General features: G+C 27.6%; 2 protein-coding genes and 1 pseudogene across 3 annotated transcripts; 2 read left to right on the top strand and 1 right to left on the bottom strand.

Moving 5' to 3' along the window:
* Nucleotides 1-19,714, top strand: part of LOC149887157 (uncharacterized) — a 563,485-nt pseudogene that overhangs the window by 434,109 nt on the left and 109,662 nt on the right.
* Nucleotides 1,824-6,632, bottom strand: LOC145190233 (zinc transporter ZIP6-like). Of its 2 annotated transcripts, XR_016453213.1 has the most exons (9): nucleotides 6,061-6,632; nucleotides 5,742-5,928; nucleotides 5,380-5,549; nucleotides 4,375-4,542; nucleotides 3,589-3,735; nucleotides 3,012-3,324; nucleotides 2,701-2,888; nucleotides 2,431-2,622; nucleotides 1,824-2,368 (listed from the first exon to the last, which is right to left on the bottom strand). XR_016453213.1 is itself a non-coding variant. In XM_080067048.2 (8 exons), exons 1-8 carry the CDS (start codon nucleotides 6,430-6,432, stop codon nucleotides 2,494-2,496), a joined length of 1,674 nt encoding a protein of 557 aa, XP_079923174.2. In that variant the 5' UTR covers nucleotides 6,433-6,632; the 3' UTR covers nucleotides 2,412-2,493. The 2 variants fall into 2 exon arrangements, 1 of the variants encoding a protein (XP_079923174.2); XM_080067048.2 differs by lacking the exon at nucleotides 1,824-2,368 and having other exon boundaries at nucleotides 2,412-2,622.
* LOC149887159 (uncharacterized) lies at nucleotides 11,542-12,360 on the top strand. Its single transcript, XM_090091093.1, has 2 exons — nucleotides 11,542-11,826; nucleotides 11,920-12,360. Exons 1-2 carry the CDS (start codon nucleotides 11,763-11,765, stop codon nucleotides 12,162-12,164), a joined length of 309 nt encoding a protein of 102 aa, XP_089947219.1. The 5' UTR covers nucleotides 11,542-11,762; the 3' UTR covers nucleotides 12,165-12,360.

Raw genomic sequence — 19,714 nt, 5'->3', positions numbered from 1 at the left:
AAGTGTGTATAAGGTACAGCGCTTTTATTGGACCGGGATTCCCAACCTAGCACTCTCACAAAAAGAAGAGATTTAACAGAGGAACTAAGTATAAGTAGCGCGAACCTTTTATTGCTGATTTAATATTTCAAACTTAAAATTTGAAAATTTATGTAAAAAATCTGAAATATAAAAACCGAAAGCTTGGATGTAAATTTATTTAAGTAGTGAACTTCAATGCTCAAAATTATTGAGAGTTGCAGGAGGAGGGTGGTAAAATCATGGTTGTAGCCAAAGGTAAAGAACTTGCTGTTTAACAAGACAATTGAGACAGTAATAAAGGTAAGAAAACTATCCAAGGATTCTAAAAGTGGGAATCGACGTTGGATTTTTAAAAATATATTAAAATATTATAAAAAGTGTGCCAGGGTGTAGAGTCAAAAAAAAAAAAGCGTTTTGTCATTTGGAAGAAATAGGCTATGAGAAATACAAAGACGGAGACGTAAACAAATTGTTTATTATTGGATTATTTGAAAAAGTGACTGAATCTCATTCGACTCTTGAAAAAATTTTCACTGTTTTGATGATTTATAAACAAACCAATTGAAACAATATTTAGGCTTTTTAAACCCAAGGCTGTATGGTCATTTTAAAGGTGCAAATAAAGGATTCAAATAAAGGATTGGGTTTTCGGTAGGAACAGCTCTCTGAATCTGTTCATTATGATTTTATATAGTTTTAGGAGAGAATTTCCAGTAATCTTAAAAATCATTGGCTTAAAGCCATGGCTACGTACAACTACTGAGATTTAAAACAGTTTTACTTTAAAATTAAAAAACAAAAAATAAAAAAATAAAAAAAAAAAAAAAACATGTTATAATATGTATGAGCATCTTTTAGAAACTATTGCTGATTTTAGACTTTTAGAAACTATTACTGATTGCAAATGTAAAATAAATATGTAAACATCTATGTCGTTTAAACCATTCTGTAACTGAAAAGCAATCGATTATTTACCCATAAGACCGATTTCAAGATTTTCATTTGTTTAAGCACTCTAGGGATTTCAGAACGAAATGGCGAACATCTTAAGTGATTGGCTGTTTTACAAATTCATTATGAGCAGAAAAGAATTGACAAAATATTGAAGAAAAGACCATCACATTACTGTGTTAATGTAAACAAAGAACTTCCTTTTTTTAACAGCAAGTTAAAGGCCTCTGTTAATCATTTTTTAGGAAAAATTTACTAAAAACTGAATTAAAACCAGCTAACCTAACGCATTTTGTTTTAACGAAGTTTGTTTAAGCAGCTACAGCGACAAGAGCTTATGAGCTAACTCAAATATTTTAGTGTGTAAATGCAAATTCATTAGCAAATAAGCTAACTCAAATATTTTAGTGTGTAAATGCTGAATTCTTTAGCTAATAGTTTAAAATTGCTCGACTAAATCAACTTTAAAAGTGTGCAGTCCCAGTGGGCACGGCGATGTTGGTTTAACGTTTAGGCGACGTCGAGTGCGACATCGCATTAACGTTGGAAATGGAAAGTTGGATCGACGTTAATATTCGATGTTATCGCGATGTCATCGCGATGTTTTACGTCGTTTTGACGTTGATTTAACATCGCAACTCGATGTTAATTTTCGACGTCATTCTCACGTTGGTGCGATGTTGAATTTACGTTGGCGATTGCCCACTGGGGTGTGACGTTCTCTTCATGCAGTTTAATTTCATCTTGGTTTGTTACTTTTCCCGTAAATCTTCTTTACAGTAACATTGTAATCTATGCCTTTCTCACTTTCGGGAATTTTAACCGAAATCTTACAACAAAACAACAGAGTATCTTAATATTATTCTGTAGATTTTATTTACACCTAAAAGTACATCGTTGTCAAAATCGACCAATCGACAACATCTCTGAATAATAAAGACTAAAGAAAAATAATTACATTTTCTAAAATTTAAATGACGGAAGCTGTCAAAAATAGCTTCATTATATAAAATCTGATAAAATCTGCATTAGACTATATACTTTAAGTACAAAAGAATATTTTATAAGACTAATGAAAAAGATTGTAAGATATCCATGCACCAAAAAGACGCACAGTTCCATACGTTCTATAAATAATAACTTTTGCACGTCCAAATTAAATTTTGAAACAGCAACGTAAGAACAACAATACGTTGTAAGTCAGATCCTTATAAAGTAAATATAAGAATGACCTATATCTATATCTAGATATTTCTCTCTCTTTATATATATATACATATATATATATATACATACATACATACATACATACATACATACATACATACATACATACATACATACATACATACATACATACATACATACACACACACACACACACATATATATATATATATATATATATATATATATATATATATATATATATATATATATATATATATATATATATATGCTAATTCTGATTTAAATTGACCATTCAAAAATCCCAATGATAAATTTTGTCAGTGAGCGAGGTTACATGGAATGCTCAAACAATGATATAAACAGCATCATTCCAATTCCACTCAGAATACCAAGATGCTGACATGCAAATGTAACTGTCAGGGATTGTTTAGGTATTTCCTGGTGCATTAACTCAGGTAACTAAAAAAATAGTTAAAATTTTATTATGAAACAACCAACGATCTTCTAGTCAAAACGAGCATTTAAAACAACATTTACCATATCGGCTAACGAAACATAAAGGAAAAGGCCTGCTGTTATTGAGAGAATAAAGTGTCTTCCAATTTCATATTCCCCTACAAATATACCAACTGCCAAACCAAAGTAAGCTAGTAATGCTGATACTAAATTATAGATTAAAGCTTGTTTGATTGTCATTCCAGAATTAATGAGAATAGCAAAATCTCCTGAAAATAAAAATGAATTTACAGATTCATTTTAGTTTTTCTTTAGATATGCAATCATGAAAATTTTGTTTATCCTTTAACAATACTGGGAAAAATTATTATTAAAAAGTTACATATCCTTACCCAACTCATGTGGCAATTCATGACAAAATACTGCTATTGCAGTACTCAGACCACTTGAAAGAGAAGCACTATATGCTGCACCAACAGCTAATCCATCACTAAAGTTATGAAATCCATCACCAACAATAACCATCAAAGCTAATGCTGAAATAGCTGTATTTTTTGTGATTTCTTTCTCGCTATGATGATGATGATGATGTCTATCATCTACATGAAAATGTGATTCATCATCATCTTCCAGTTTAACATGCATGCTTGACTCACAACTTAATGTATGATGCAACTCAGGACTTTTTTCATCATTAAGTTTGGCCTAAAGGATTAAATATATAAAAAAAACAAAAGTTAAAATTAAAAATGAAAACAACATATTGGTCAATTTAAGTTGCTTTGTCTTTGCATTATGCTCTCTGCTCATAGTAATTTCCATGACAATACACAAACTCATGGTGTAAAAAAAAAGCTCATGGTGTAAATTATACTTTAGTGTAACTTTTTAAATTTACTATAGCTTTTTTTATTAAAATTTATTTTCTAAGCAGAAACAATATTAACATTAGTAAAGCAGTAATAAAACCTTTTCTTCTGTAACTTTTTTTGTATCCATTTGATCAAATGGTTCTTTAATAAATTGCACAGTTTCAGAAGACAAAGGACTACTAGTGGATTTTGCTGACTCTGCAGAATGTTTATGGTCTTTTTTACCATGACTGTGCCCATGGCCCTTAAAAAAAGATACAAACTAAATGATTCTTATAAATAAACTCATATAATATATAAGTATAAATTTGAAATTGCATCATTAAAAGAAAAAAAGGCAATTTTACTATATAACACAGTGTATATCTACATATATTTTCAAAGTTTTATTACTAGATAAATTTTCAGCATTCTAAACTTACTGAGTCTTTTTTTACTATATAGGTTATGAGCCTTATGGGAGTGTAATTAATTTGGCAGTGTAAATGATCATACTTCTAAATAGAGTTCCTTATATTCTTATGCTAAATTTTGGACACAATATATATATATATATATATATATATATATATATATATATATATATATATATATATATATATATATATATATATAAAACCCTACTTCAGAATAGTACAAACTCAGACATATATCAGTTGTGAGCCTATTGAGATTGCATTGCATTGAAATATCAAAACAGCTTTTAGGATTTTTCTTTTTAATTACTTTTAACACTTATAAAATATTAAACTAGCTAAAAACATATACATATATAAATAAATTTAATAAAAAATAGCAAATTTATGTAAGTATCTGAAATAAATACAACAAATGCTAAATATTGTTAAACTGAAGCTTTACCAGCTCCTCTGTTATGTCTTACCTTTCCGCAGCATAATACTTTTGCTTTCATTAATTGTTCAACCAAGAAAAACAAGTAAATGCCCATTAAGACAAACAATGCTCGCCATACTTGTGAATAATGTTGTTTTAGCTCATCTTCTCTACTGATTCTTAAGCTTGCAGCAGTGTTTGCACCTTCAGCAAATGCCTAAACAAGTTATAAATAATCATGCAATTCCAATGGCAAACTTAATTGAAGCAACTATTTAAGGCAAGGTGTTATAACATAGTAACCCTTATAACATTCATGGTTTTGAATTAAATTAGAATGTGATAATAATTTTTATCATTACATTCTAATTTTAAATCAAATTATTATGACATTCTATTTTTAAATTAAAATTGTAATGTTACTGCAATAATTGTTCTAATTATTTACAAATTATTCTAATTATAACAAGTCACTCTAATTATTATTGCAATCTAAACTTTGACTAAAAATTGAATATAATGATAATTAGAATATAAACATTACAACTTTACAATTTTGAAACGAAAAATAAAAAATTAGATTTTTTTAAATAAGTATTTTCAATTTATATATGGTTTTTCTGTTAAACTTGGATGAAGTAAAAACTCATCAACAAAAAAAAAATTTCCCCCTCAACATTAGGTATCAACAGCAAAAGTCTGAACATATTTAAATTATAATCAAAGGGTAGAGGAAAAACATGACAGGTTTTTCTTTTAGATTACTGTTTTTTGTATTTTTATAATTATATTTTATAATACAGACAACACTTTTATTGAACTGATAGTTAATAAGAAAGGAACAAGTAACAATTTTTTTCCTTTTTTTTTTTTAAAGTAATTACTCATTATCAAAAGACTGTTACATCTTTAACAATGAAAAAACAATGAACAGATGATGGTTTGATTAATATTACTCAATGAGTGCAGAGAAATGATCAATTAAACAGGCCTTGATTTTAATAAACTCATGTTTAAGCACTACATACAAGCATCATATCAAACTAAAACTTACATGTGGAATCAAGTGTAGCATAGCATCTCCTGCTAACGTTCCAACAGCCAGAGCAACAAGATAAGACATAATTATATGGTAAAAAGATTTTTTTAAGCAAGGAATGATGCTAATTACAGATAATGACAGTAAACTGATGACTGTGATAGAGAGCAAACCATAACCCCAACCTAAAATGTTTGCTTGAAACTTGTAAAGAACAATTATCAGCCTTTAGTTTAATTTTTATAAAATAAATTTTATAATAAAGAGGACAATTAAACTTTCATTATACTAAAATACTAATATGCAAAAAGGATATAAAAATGATATAATTGTTTAAAAAAATTACTGCGTAAATATTTTAGGCAAGATATACTTACTTTCATAAGCTGTAGGTAACCCATTGTTATCATGAAAGTGTCTTAGAATTTTTACATGTTCATGTAAACACGCTTTGCTATCTATCTGTTGCAATAAAGATGGACATATGCGCAAAAAATCATCTTTTGTGATTGCAGCATTCTCTGTCAGGTTGTGAAGCTTCAGTATGTCAGTAGGCTTCAAACACTAAGTAAAAATATTTTATCATTTTATAGTAAACATTCATAGATGGTTTTCTTATTTATACAAAAAAGAATAAAAAAAAATTCTCTAAAAAAGTTTTAAATTCTACATATTATATTTACAAACTACATTTACATTTGTAATGTGCTGTAGCCAATGCTGATGATGCTCTTCTGCATCATTTAAAATATTTTGACGGCGTCGTCTTTTATGATCATGATTGTGATCACTTTCCTTGCTTAATTTTAAATGCTTATCAATACCCTCCTTTTGGCAAACTATATCATTTGGCTCACAAGTAACTTCAATTCTTCCCAGAGATATATTGTTCATTAGTAATTTGAAGTTCAGCAGTGAAATAGTGTCTGTTTCATTTCCAGACCCATACTTGAGGAAAATCTGATTGATAAAGTCTTTGGAACCAATTGACTCCTTGAAATCTTCACATATATTTTCAGCATTTGAAAAAACAACTAAATAAGCAATCCAAAAGATGTGCAAATTCATATCTTTAGTATATAATAGTCCAAGCAAAAAGGGGATAATTTATTAAAAAGATATTTAAATAGTCCAGTTACTTATACTGTAATTTAACTGATGGGCATTTCAAATATCCAAATATTCTTGCTATATTCATAAACTTTAACATTTATAATTAATAGGATTCCAATTTTTGTTTTTTTGCACTAAAAAAAGAAAAAGCAATACTATATATATATATATATATATATATATATATATATATATATATATATATATATATATATATATATATATATATATATATATATATATATATATATATATATATATATATATATATATCTTGGGTGTATATCTAATAAATTAGATACCTGTATCATTTAACCATATGTAATATATAATAATAAGCTATAAAAAGCAGGTTTTTCAAAGAAGAAAATGATTTTTTTTTCTGTGACTATTCCTTTATAAGCATTCTTGTCTGCACATACACATGATATATGAATGAACATAATCTGTAGTAAGTCAGTAAGTGAACTTCTATATCACTTATGCAAAATAATCTTTTGATTAGAACTTATAGGCTGTGGTTTATATCAATATTATAGAAGTAGATATTAAACTTTAACCACTTTTAGAAAGACAGAAACAAGTTAAAGTATAGATACATATAATAAATACAAAAACACACAAGCATATGTACAAGTTAATTTTTTTCCTAAAAAACTTTACAAAAACACATGTTAACTTTACATACAAACATACAATCTTATGCGTTGTATAAAAGAAAAACATTCCATAATGTTTATTGCTAGTGTTGACATTCCATTTAAGTCAAGATCTTGAAAAGAAATTGTAAAAAAGTACAAATATGTTATTAATGATAACACAATTTGTAAATGTATACATAAATATATATTTTTAAAGACACCAAACAGTTTTTCTCTAAAAATAATATCTTAAAACAAAATAATTTTCCAATTTTCTTCTCTTAGTTGCAATATAAAGACCTAGTGTATAAAGGTAATTAATTATTATTATTTTAGTTCAGAAACTTTGTCTATAAACGCTATATAAGATGTATATTAAGAATAATTCAAAATGCTTCAAGTACCAATTAAAAATTTTAAAATTCTTAAGATGTACCACAAAAAAAAAAAAAAAAAAAAACCAATAAAATAAATTGTTTGAAACATGATATGTTTTTGTAAAGTATTTTCACAAATCATTTATCAATAGAGCTTTGTTTCTTATTTAAACATTAGATTTAGGAACAGCAAAGCTATATAAATATATATATATATATATATATATATATATATATATATATATATATATATATATATATATATATATATATATATATATATATATATATATATATATATATATATATATATATATATATATATATATATATATACACACATACATACATAAAACTTGAAATGTATATTGGTCAAACTAAGTATAAAGGTCAGGGATTAAAACTTCTGATAAGGATATCTAAATTTTTTCTTAATTGTAACTGTAGCTAAAATTGTGTTTTTATTTTTTTTTTTAAATATAATTATTACTGATGTTTTACGTAAATCACATAAATTTGTTTATTTATAATTATATTTTTAAATTTATGCGCATTTCCAATGAACATCTTATAAAGTGCAATGATGTTAATCAAAATTTGCATTCAATTTTAAAGTCTTTTGAAAAGTATACTAAGGATGTATGTCTTAATGTTTAAAATGAAAAATCAGATATTTTTTGGTTTTTAAATCAAAAAAAATATTAATAATTTGAAATGGGAAAATTATGCAATGGAAGTAGAATGGAAATTATTTAGATATGTAGATGTTATATTTATTTTAATATTTATTCAAGGCGAATTAGTATAGCTATAAATATCTGCAGATATTCCTACCTCCAACATTATATCATCTAACTACTTATCTGGGTACCTTATGCTACAAGAAAAAATCAAATAGATAGCCAACTTTAAAGAAACGATCGCTCCGGTAACAAAAACATTGAACATCTTAGAGTTTTACACTTCTTTATAAACTTGTTGACTTTCCACTATGTAATCATAACTAGTTACAAAAAAAGTTGTAGCTGGTTAATGCTTATAAATAGAGCTAAATGTTCATATACACACAGAAACAGTAACTGAAAATTATTTATAAATAACCTTAGATACCGTAAATTCCTCGCATGTGTAAAAAATAGTTCACTCATGAAGTGGAGACGTGTGCAAAACATTTTTTTTTACTTAAGGGAACTTTCTTTGAATAACTGACGTAATAAAATCGGTTAATCACTATTCAACAAAAAAAAATTTAATTAAGAAAAATTTCACCAATTTTACTAATCATTTCAGTTTCATGTTGCCTGGAGTTGATTAAATTACAGTTAACTATCTTACCCAAGAAAAATATTATTATAATGTTGCGGTGATGACAAAGAAAACAAAGATAAGAGAGCATTTTAAATTATGTTGATCTTTATGCTTATGCTCTCCTCAAGAACATTTTTGTATTTAAAAGTTTTAAAATATAATAACCATGTTAAAATTGCCTTACAATTTTTCAATTTAAATAGACTTTAGACAGCAAAATATGTTGTTATGTTAAAAGGGGTATTACAATTTTACAGCTACAGAATTTTACGGAACCCATATTCCATATTTTTACAATATTTTTTCATATTTTTTATTGTTCAATATGCATATACGTTTTTTTTTTCATCAAGATATGATGATTTATATCATCAAGATATGATGTAACAATATATATATATATATATATATATATATATATATATATATATATATATATATATATATATATATATATATATATATATATAATCATTGCATATACGAATAGACAATTTCAAATAAATTTGGATAACGAAATAAAACTACCATGTGTTAAGATTGCGTTGAAATACAAACTGTTAGTTTAAGCCAAAGCACTCTTAAAAAAACGTACTGTAGTTAAAGCTTGGGCAAAATATTAACGCAATAAATGTCATGAACAAAAATGTCATGAGTACAAAATGGTGGAAAGAAAATATTTCAAACAAAATGGTATGGAAGCATTTGAATAGCTTTATTTCATGGTATTATAAGTGGTTTAACTTTGGTCGAACATATCAAAAATCCTGTTGAAAAGGGATTCATAAAAAAAAAAATCAATGAGAAAAGCGATATATATTTTCAGTTCTTAATAACCGAAAACCTGCTTATCAACAAGATCCTATGCTTAATTAGCAATTAACAGAAACTTATCCAACCGAACGAAATCCTACCATTTGGTCCGTGACACTTTTTCCACTAACTTTTTATTTGATACCATCGAACCAATTGCTCCGTTTTCCGCTACAATTTTTCTGGCCGACCCTTTAAATTACTTTACAAAAAGTATAATCAAAATTTTTACATTAAAAATCATTTTTCAGTTAAAAACTTCGTCAATAAAAATACGGAACAAACCAGTACTTGGAAAACGAGCGTTAGAATTTGGAATAAAAACATTAGAATTTCGGAAATAATGTGAAGCAATTAAGATTTAATAAAATTCTACAAGTAAGATGAAAAAGAATTTCTTTATCAGAACTGAATTCACTCTGAATTTTCTCAAATTTTAAATACACATATTGAAAACATATTTTACAATAAAAAATTATTTATATTCAAATATTTTTTTTTTTACAAAAAAAAAAAAAAAAAAAAGGAGAACCTCTTCTACATTTTCATCATGTTCTTAATGTCCAAATTCCTAGTCCTTCTGAAACCATAACAAGTTTTCAAATATATCGGTAATCGAGATTAATTAAAGATGAGACACTTAAGCATAAAAATAAATGTTCGAAAGAGTGGATATCTTTTGATTCAGTAAAAACAAATAGATGCATATCATTTAAACATGAGCGGATTGTGAACATGCTTTAATTTCTTGAATTTTAAAAACTTTTTTTCATGTAGGAATTTTCATTGATTAATTTTTTATGCGAATTGAGCATAGTTAATTAGCAACTTGTGCTGCTAGGAGTGTATTAAAATGTGTATGGAAAAAAAGTCACGACCGCACATGCGCAAGGTTATTTAAAATGCATTTATTTTAAATCTACATTATTACATCCTCGAAATTTTGTCATTAGAAAAATTTGATTAAGTTCAACTAAACAAAAAACTTTTAACTTTGATTCATATTCAAGATTTAAAAATATTAAAATATAAAAAATGTTCGATGACACAAAATTTAAGAATATTTTTGTGTATTGCTGTGTGAAAACTGCTTGCATCTTGAAATATTTACAGTTTTTAAGATCAACTCATACAATTTCAAAAAAAAAAAAAAAAAACCAGCAGAGAAAATGGATTTGCCCGCCTTAAGAAATAGTTTTTAAAACAGTTCTATTAACCTTTCCAACTCACTTACTCTTTTTAAAGACTTTTGTGCAATTCCCCGTTACATGCTACTATCAAAGATCGAACCCCTAATGAAAGAAATAGATCAATAAACTCCATGTCTTCTATGCTCAAAGAAAAACAAACAAAAAAAAAAACAACAAAAAAACAACAGCAGAAATTATTGTATTCTTTGATTTATCTTTGTTAAATTTTTTCAAATTGTTTATTTGAAGTTTTTTAAAAATTGCGAAGATTTTCTAAATTAACACAAAATATTTAAGTTAACGCAGAATGTGACTTTCATTTATTTTAGATGTCGGTTAATGAACAAATTTTGAAAATTCTGCAAAAAATCGCGAAGTGGGTACCAACCTCCCACAAATTGTCAGCAAAACTGTTATAGTTTTAAACTGGATTTTCTTTAAATGATCTTATCATCTCCACAAGTTGAAGTTTTTTGTTGTTTTTTTTTAAAAACCATCATTTAGTGTAATAATTGAAGGTATGACCAAAAAAGGTATTAAAGTTTTTCTATAAAAAAAAAAAAAAAGAAAAGAAATAGCCGAAATTTAATCAGATATAAAACAGACCAGATACAAGACAGTGAATGCGTACAAAAGCTATATATAGCCTATTAAACCATGTCATTTGCATTACGGTTGAATAGGCTATATATAAATAATCATACAGAAAAAGCTTTTAAAGAAAGAATTCGCAACTTTGACATTTCTTAAAAGAATAAGTAACTCTAGTCAAAAAAAATCTTATTAGGGAATATAGACAGCGTATTCATTTCGGCAAAATAAGATGTTTTTTATTTTTTTTCAAAAAAAGCACTTATTATTAATCATTATTGAATTTGGCAAAATATAGTTTTATTTCTTTAGATTGGTAATAACACCGGTAGATTTGATGCACCGGTATATTTAATGCTACGACAATGATGGCGCATTTTTGGTTTATTTTTGCTTTAGCTCTTTATCAGGTGACGTGCTTACCAAAAAGTAAGATCATTTCCAACAACGTAAAGATTAACATAATGATAAATTTGTTTCATCCTTTGTAAAAAATTATTTGCCTCGCTTCTTACTTCGTAGATGGTGAAATTGGAGTCCTGGGTCAAAGTAAGACAATTAAAAGAGCATACCATGATGGTGATGGCGGCTATCACCATGATGGAGATACGTTTGGGGATCTTCATATACCTGTTCATTCGATGCTAAATAAATTTAATTCTGGACATCGATTACGGCCAATGCATGAAATGCAAATACACGGAGGTCATTGGGACTATATCGGACATTTAAAAAAGTACAGACATTATAAACGCAACAGGATATAAAAATACTAGCCTGTGCATAAAAAATTTCAAGTTTCAATTTGCATAAATATATAGTTTAGTCTATTCCTAATAGATACCATAGTGAAAATGTTTTTTGAATTAAGACTTCAAACCATGATGCGAGGAGAAGAAGTATTTAAGCCAACTTTGCTTCTTCTTTAAATATTTAACGCAAAAGGGTCAAATTAATCCATTCGGTTTCAATTAAAAAAATTCAGAAATATAAATAAAAAAAAAAGACATTTATTAGTCTAGGAAATATGAGACAAATACAAAACTTAAGTCTTCAGTGTATTTTCAATTTTAATGAATAGTAATAAGTATTAAAATATATGTTAAAAATTGCTTGAATAAATGCTAAATGTGAAAAAAGGGAACTGAGTCACTCTGATTTTCCTCGAAATTTGTTTATTTAATGACCATCGTACCCGTGATAATGAAAATACAATGCGCTTTGTTGTGAACCATGCGTGCGTAATAGTATAAACACTATAATTATGTATTATATAATGTCGTTTTACTTTATGTTCATAACAATATCAAAATGTTCAATATCATTATACCAAAATCACTTTCTTCTACGGGAAAAATATATCAAAGCGAAGTAAAAATATATTTAAAAGTATTGTTGGTTAAGAACTATTAAGAAAATCAATGAATTTTTTTAACTCTCATTGCAACATATTTGGATGACTATGACGTTTTCTTTGGACAGCTTTGTTTTGACTTTTATCAAAAGAAAGCTCATGAAAACAGGTATTTCAGTAAGCATGATAATTTTTTTAATGGAGCTTATCTATAACTCCTATAGATTATTGGAACTTGTCTTGCTAATATGCTGAAGATCCACGTCGCTATTTGGGTGATTTTGTTAAAGCAAGTCCCTGGTGCACCTGTTGGTTCTAATTTAGACGATGGTGCTTCTAATTTAACATACTTCTCAGCTCTTTTGAACATGTGTTGTTGCATAGACTCTACACTTAGAGTATCATTAGTTATACCCACCCGCCTTGCTGCATTAACTAATCGATCTTTTGCTGTCAACCTTTCTCATATTCTTACAAGTACCAATATAAACGCCTTTCTGTTTATTGAGTTGAAATTTAAAAAACACAGATGTTTTCTCTCTCTCTCTCACGTTCTTGAGAATGTTTTTATTGAGTTGATCCAATAGTTGCATTACTCCTGTGATGTCTGGAGGAAAGATGAAGAAATTTGTTGTGGTTAAAGGTAAGTGAAGGGCATCATATTCCAGACAAGAAGATTTCATGCAAGCATGTGCTTATTTTTAATTATCATAATAATCTGAATTAAAAAAAAGTCAGAATTTTTAAACCTAATTGTCCATTTCCTAGACAGCTATGTTCAGTTTTTTTTAAGGGCGACTGACAGAAACCAAAGAGCTTTTGGGGTGCATGGCTATAAATGTGGTCAATTTCAACATTATAGCAAAAGAATACATGAAAGACTTAAGAAAACATGTCTACCAGAAAGAATCCTTTTTAGGAGTATCTTTAAAAAAAAAATGTTTAAAAAAAATTTTTTTTTCATTTTTCCCTGGAAAAAAATTCTGAGCCCTATTTTCGCGTGGTTTTTGGCGTGCAACCAGCAAGTAGCCAACATTTCGTGGTTTTAAACAACTCTCTTCCCTTTTATTTTACTTTAAGACCATCAAGTTGGCAAAATGTACATTAAAAATTACGCTATATTGAAATAGAGCTAAGCAGCAACTTATTATTATTTGGAAACCCATAATTATTTTCCCAACAATCTTGTATGTGAAAAAATATTAGGCCTTCAAACATGTTCACCATTTTGTGGAATTTCGTGGCAATGGTAAACGCAGGCAATTTGATGGAGCTGGGGGAGGGGAAGGGGAAAGGGGAAACGCGCATTTTGCCGCCATCTTTCTTTCTGCTAGATGAACACTTGCGTTTTTGTAATTTTGTAATCTCAGACATTCTTCGTGAAGCGGTTTAATAAATTTAATGCTAACTTAAAGTAATAAATGTATGTTCGTTTATTTTTAAATGATATAAATTATAGTTACATTAATTAGATAAAACATTAAATTATGCTTATATGAATTGACCGTATAAAACCCATATATTCACTCATTTCTCCTTTGAATAACTCTTTTATTAGCCTTATAATTTATTAGCCTTATAATTGACCCTAAGATGACCTTTAACTTAACCTTCAAAATAATATCTATTAGTCATAAAATAATTAATAAATACCGTATAGTGTAGATAATTTGCTATAACTCATGCTGGTATTAAATTTTTACTTAATATTTGGATTTAATTTATATACCCCACACAATGTTCATATTTTCCAAATAATTTATTAATATCATATTTTATATTTTTATTATACCTTATTATTATACCATATAATCTATTAGTACGAAATTACTATTTTATGCAGTCCAACATAAAACCTTAATTTGGTAATAATTAACAAATTACATTATTTTCAGCTTTAAAATATAGAATTGGTGTGCTGTAGCATTATGTGCATCTCCCAAATGCAATGGTATTTTATATCATTGATTTCTAAAGCCAGAACCTATTGGAAAAAGGTGGATTTAAGCTTGTCATTGCAAAGATGAAATTCACTTTAATTGGTTTGTTCAAATTTTCCTTCAGATTTCAACTGTAAAACCGAAAGGACTTTCAAATGCTCTGAGAGCTTTCAAACTTGAAATTTTTATTAAATTAACTCCATCTTATTGGATAAATAACTACATCCAAGGACACTAGAAAAAAACCGAGGTAGTACACATACAGAAAAATCCTATCCGAAGAGTGATAAAGAGAGAGTGACGTCACTACTGAATTAATAGCAAAGTAATGAAACAAGTAAAAATAAGAACCCTATATAAAAAATTAACTAATCATATAAAACTTGTTAACTGAATTTAATTAATATGTCACATATTATTTCAATTCGTTTTCTTATTTCGATTCATTTTCTTTCTTTGTTTTATTTGAATATTTTTATGCTTTTTCTTTTTCTTATGAAAGTTTTTCACAGTTTATAAAGTTTAAGAACATTAAAGTTCTTAAAATTTCAAACTTGAAATTTTTATCAAATGCAAAATTTTAAACTTGAAATTTTTATTAAATACAAAATTTCAAACTTGAAATTTTTATTAAATGCAAAATTTTAAACTTGAAATTTTTATTAAATACAAAATTTCAAATTTGAAATTTTTATTAAATACAAAATTTCAAATTTGAAATTTTTATTAAATACAAAATTTCAAATTTGAAATTTTTATTAAATACAAAATTTCAAACTTGAAATTTTGTATTTAATAAAAATTTCAAGTTTAAAATTTTGCATTTAATAAAAATTTCAAGTTTGAAATTTTAAGAACTTTAATGTTCTTAAACTTTATAAACTGTGAAAAACTTTCATAAGAAAAAGAAAAAGCATAAAAATATTCAAATAAAACAAAGAAAGAAAATGAATCGAAATAAGAAAACGAATTGAAATAATATGTGACATATTAATTAAATTCAGTTAACAAGTTTTATATGATTAGTTAATTTTTTATATAGGGTTCTTATTTTTACTTGTTTCATTACTTTGCTATTAATTCAGTAGTGACGTCACTCTCTCTTTATCACTCTTCGGATAGGATTTTTCTGTATGTGTACTACCTCGGTTTTTTTCTAGTGTCCTTGGATGTAGTTATTTATCCAATAAGATGGAGTTAATTTCGGCGTCCATTCGAAATATAATTAAAAAAATGTGATCCAGTTCTGTTACTGACAAATTTATCTCTCTAACCAAGATAAGTAAACTTGCAAATGATTTCTGTTTGTAAAAGCATTTTTTTTAAATTAAAAATAAAAAACTCAATTTTAAGAAAAAATGTTCTGATTGTAGAGTAACCATTTCTTCTCAAAATATCCAATCTTCTGTATACAGAGCTGACCAGATCTTGCACAAACTTTTTATCAATATTTCTCAACTAAATGTACCTTTAAAGAATTTGCCTTTAGCGCGGCAATCGTTTTCATGCACTCTTTACTTCAAAAGTCTCGAAAAATATTCAATTAAAAAGATTGAAATAGTACCATGTAAGTTGGCAAATCCTCTATTTGGGGGTGGGGTGGAGGATTTCAACTTGACATGGTCATAACTTTTGAAAGTGAAAAGATTTTTTCACTAGATAAGTACTTTACAGATGAACTTTAGTCTCGTTTATAGTAGTACAGTTTTTTAAATATTGTTTTCCCCCTCCCTCCTGCGCACATAATGAACTACGGACTCTAACTTTACGGTAATATCGTCATTAGACCTCTGATCACCATGATTTTTTTAAAGATTTTTATTTGCATTGCGTATGAACATACAAAAGTTTAAAGTTCGCACCATCTAAAGAGGTTATCTATCTTTAACAATAGAAAAATTTGGATTATGTTTTAGGGCATATATATACTATTGTTTTTCAGTTACATAATGGTTTAAACGATATAGATATTTACATACGTATTTATCATACATTTGCAATCAATAAAAGTTTCTAAAAAAGATACACATACATATTACAATATATTATTTTAATCTTAAAGTAAAGCTGTTTTGAAAAAGAAATATGGGAGTTGTACGTACCAAGGCTTTAAGGAGGCATAGCGGATAATCCTCAAGGCTGCTGGAAACTTTGCATTCACTCTCCAAAAACTGTTTAAAGTCATAATGAACAGATTCAGAGATTCTTAAACAGATTTTAGACATTTTTGAGAACCTTCATTAAGACATGAGTTTCAATAACCTTAGCGTCATCAGGCAGTTTAACTGGTCGGAGGTTTGCGCAATTAAGATGATATGCAGCTGAAAGCTTGGAGTGACTGATGGATTTGTAAACATTTGCAGATAAACAGATACTCCTTAGTATTCAGGGCCGCCCTAACCACAGAGCTAAATGGGCTATAGCCCCAAGGCGCAAGCCTTTTGGGGGCGGCAATTTTTATTTGCGATATCTATATTTTTTTCTTCTTACTAGTTATTAAGTTATTAATCATTTGTTTTTTAGTTTTATAAAAATTAATTTTTTATTTTATTAGTTTTCACTTATTTTTAAATGAAAACCCTTTCTTAAAATATTTAACTGATTTTTATTTCTTCCAAATGTGCTGACAAAAGATATTACAATAATTTAGGATGTCTTAAACTTCGATAGACGGCTTAAATGTAAACAGACCACCTACGTATACTCGCCGCCCGGGCGTATTTATTTACCTAAATGTAAATTGTATTATTTAATAAAAGATCTACCGCAGAACTAAGTTTAAAGACATTAATCGAGTTAAAAATTGAATCTACATTTCCAAACGTAACCACAGCGCTGCGCATATTTTTAAGTATTGTCACTACAAACTGCAGTGGCGAAAGATCATTTTTACCAATCAAAATAATAAAAAATTACTTACGATCTTCTCTTTGGGACAGAGCAAACTCAATGGTTTAAGTATTTTATCCATTGAGAGAGATTTATTTGATAATTTAAATACTAGTGATATTATTGATCAGTTTGCCAGAGAAAAAGCTACGAAAATAAATATATGTTACATTTGTTTAGATTAAGGTTTGTTTTTGTTCTTAAATGTTTTTTGATTTAATTAAATTTCATTTTTGTTTAGTATAAAAGTAATAAATAGATTTTTTCTAGTTCTGACACTTTTGTATAACTTTTCCGGAGACACTTCTCCTATTTGCCATTTTGTGTATTTTCTTAGGAAGAGGGGCGCATTATTTTTAGTAGCCCACGGGCGTCGAATTTCTTAAGACGGCTCTGTTAGTTGTCTGAGCTCACCGCGAGTTTCAAAATCTTACATTTCTTCTTTGCTAATATTACACCAAGGATGCGTTGATGCTGCATTTTGAATACAAAAAATATGTTGGCCAATTTCACAACAAAAGTAGAAAATTTTTTGTAAATCTACGTCTTCACCCAATTTTAAATAAGTCAATTCCCGCTTCTAAAATTCCCAATCTCTTACTAAAACTCAGCAACTATTTTTAAATTCATTTCCAAAACAGGGAGTTTTTTAAACTGGAAGCGCCTAAATAAATAATAATAACAACCAACAGTTAAAGGTTCGCCCTACCTTTGTCCAGTTTCTCTTTTAAATTTCTCTTCTCTTTGTAAGATTTTTCTCTTCTCTTTGTGAGAGTACAAGGGTACTCTTACAAAGAGAAGGTACGGAAGGGTGGGGTAATCCTGGTCCAGTAATAATCTAACACTATTTTCATGCTGTGATCCAGGTTTTTGTACTCTTCCCAGCTTTTGGAGTCTTTCCCTTATTTTCAGATGTTGGTTTTGGATTTTAACTGTAGTTCCAGCAATTTCACAGATGCCACAGACACAGATTGGTTTTTTTTCTGGTAAGAATGTGAAATTTCACTTTTGAGAAATCTACGGTTAACTTAAAATATTGTTTTCATTTTTTTTTTTCCAAGTCTTTCTAAAGTTTTTCTGCATTCAGCACAAATGCCATTAGGAAAATGTATATTACTTTGATCAAATGATTTAATAAAGAATTTATATATTTTGTTCAATATCACAGTTCCTTCTTTAATTTCTGTCATTTCTGATTCTTTTAAAAAACAAATGAATTAGATTAATGTTCTTTTATCGTTGTGAGATTATTTATAATTTTGGAAAAACAAAACTATTTGTGGAATGTTTTTTGAACTTCTGCGATAAGTTCATAATGAATTAACAATTTCTTGCGGTTTACAACTGTGGAAATGAACAAGGCGGAGGAACGTACATTATTTCGTAAACCTTTAACGTAAATGTTTTTCACCGTATTTAAGGTCTTATTTAACATTTACTCAAAAATAAAGACCCCAAGGTCCAAATATTGGAGTGGGGGAGGGAAGGGGAGGGAAATGATATTAAAAAACTGGGCTGTAATAAACTGGGCTGTAATAAACTGGACTAAAATTTATCGATAAAACTCTTTTTTTATTGAAAAAACTTGTTTTAAAAAGTTTTGACCATGTCAAATTGACATTCCACCAACCCCCTTCATGTGAAGTTGACATTCCAGCCCCCTTCCCCAAATAGAGAGGGTTGTAAACTTTAAATGTTCGCTATTTTTATAAGATTTTTGAGAAAATTTTAATATATAAAATTTTCTGATGAATTTCGATTTGTGATATTACAAAATGCTTGATTTTTTTTTATTCCAGTCACATTTGGGACAGTAGGAAGATCCTAATTTTATGGTTAATACCCTTTTTCCAGACGTTGATCACCGAATTTTTTTATAAATCATTTTTATTTGACAGCAGAATGAGTATAAAAAAACTTAAAGTTTGCATCTGAGGACCAAAAAATCGAGACATACTATTTTATTTTTTTGAACATCGACAGAATATTTTAAAAATCAAGGCTGTAATTGTACATGTTAGTGGTTTCAAAAGTGGAAACCGTTTAAGGTAGAAATTTTTTCTTTCAAATTAACTATTTCTACTACGGTTTAAAGAATTTATAAGATTTTTTATGGAACGGGGGAAAGGGAAAG

The sequence above is a fragment of the Hydra viridissima genome, unplaced genomic scaffold (genome assembly GCF_058129835.1).
Source record: "Hydra viridissima isolate aposymbiotic clone 2 unplaced genomic scaffold, HvirCarnegie_v1 scaffold_6, whole genome shotgun sequence".
Lineage (NCBI taxonomy): Eukaryota > Metazoa > Cnidaria > Hydrozoa > Anthoathecata > Hydridae > Hydra > Hydra viridissima.
The sequence above is the reverse complement of the archived record's forward strand: the minus strand, read 5'-3'. Positions and strand labels throughout refer to the sequence as shown.

Coding starts and splice junctions, on each gene's coding strand:
- LOC145190233 (XM_080067048.2), bottom strand. CDS start 6,432: ATGAATTTGCACATCTTTTGGATTGCTTATTTAGTTGTTTTTTCAAAT. Junction 5,929..6,060: donor GGCTACAGCACATTACAAAT/GTAAATGTAGTT, acceptor ATTTTTACTTAG/TGTTTGAAGCCTACTGACAT. Junction 4,543..5,379: donor TGCTACACTTGATTCCACAT/GTAAGTTTTAGT, acceptor TAACTTGTTTAG/GCATTTGCTGAAGGTGCAAA.
- LOC149887159 (XM_090091093.1), top strand. CDS start 11,763: ATGATGGCGCATTTTTGGTTTATTTTTGCTTTAGCTCTTTATCAGGTG. Junction 11,827..11,919: donor GGTGACGTGCTTACCAAAAA/GTAAGATCATTT, acceptor CTTACTTCGTAG/ATGGTGAAATTGGAGTCCTG.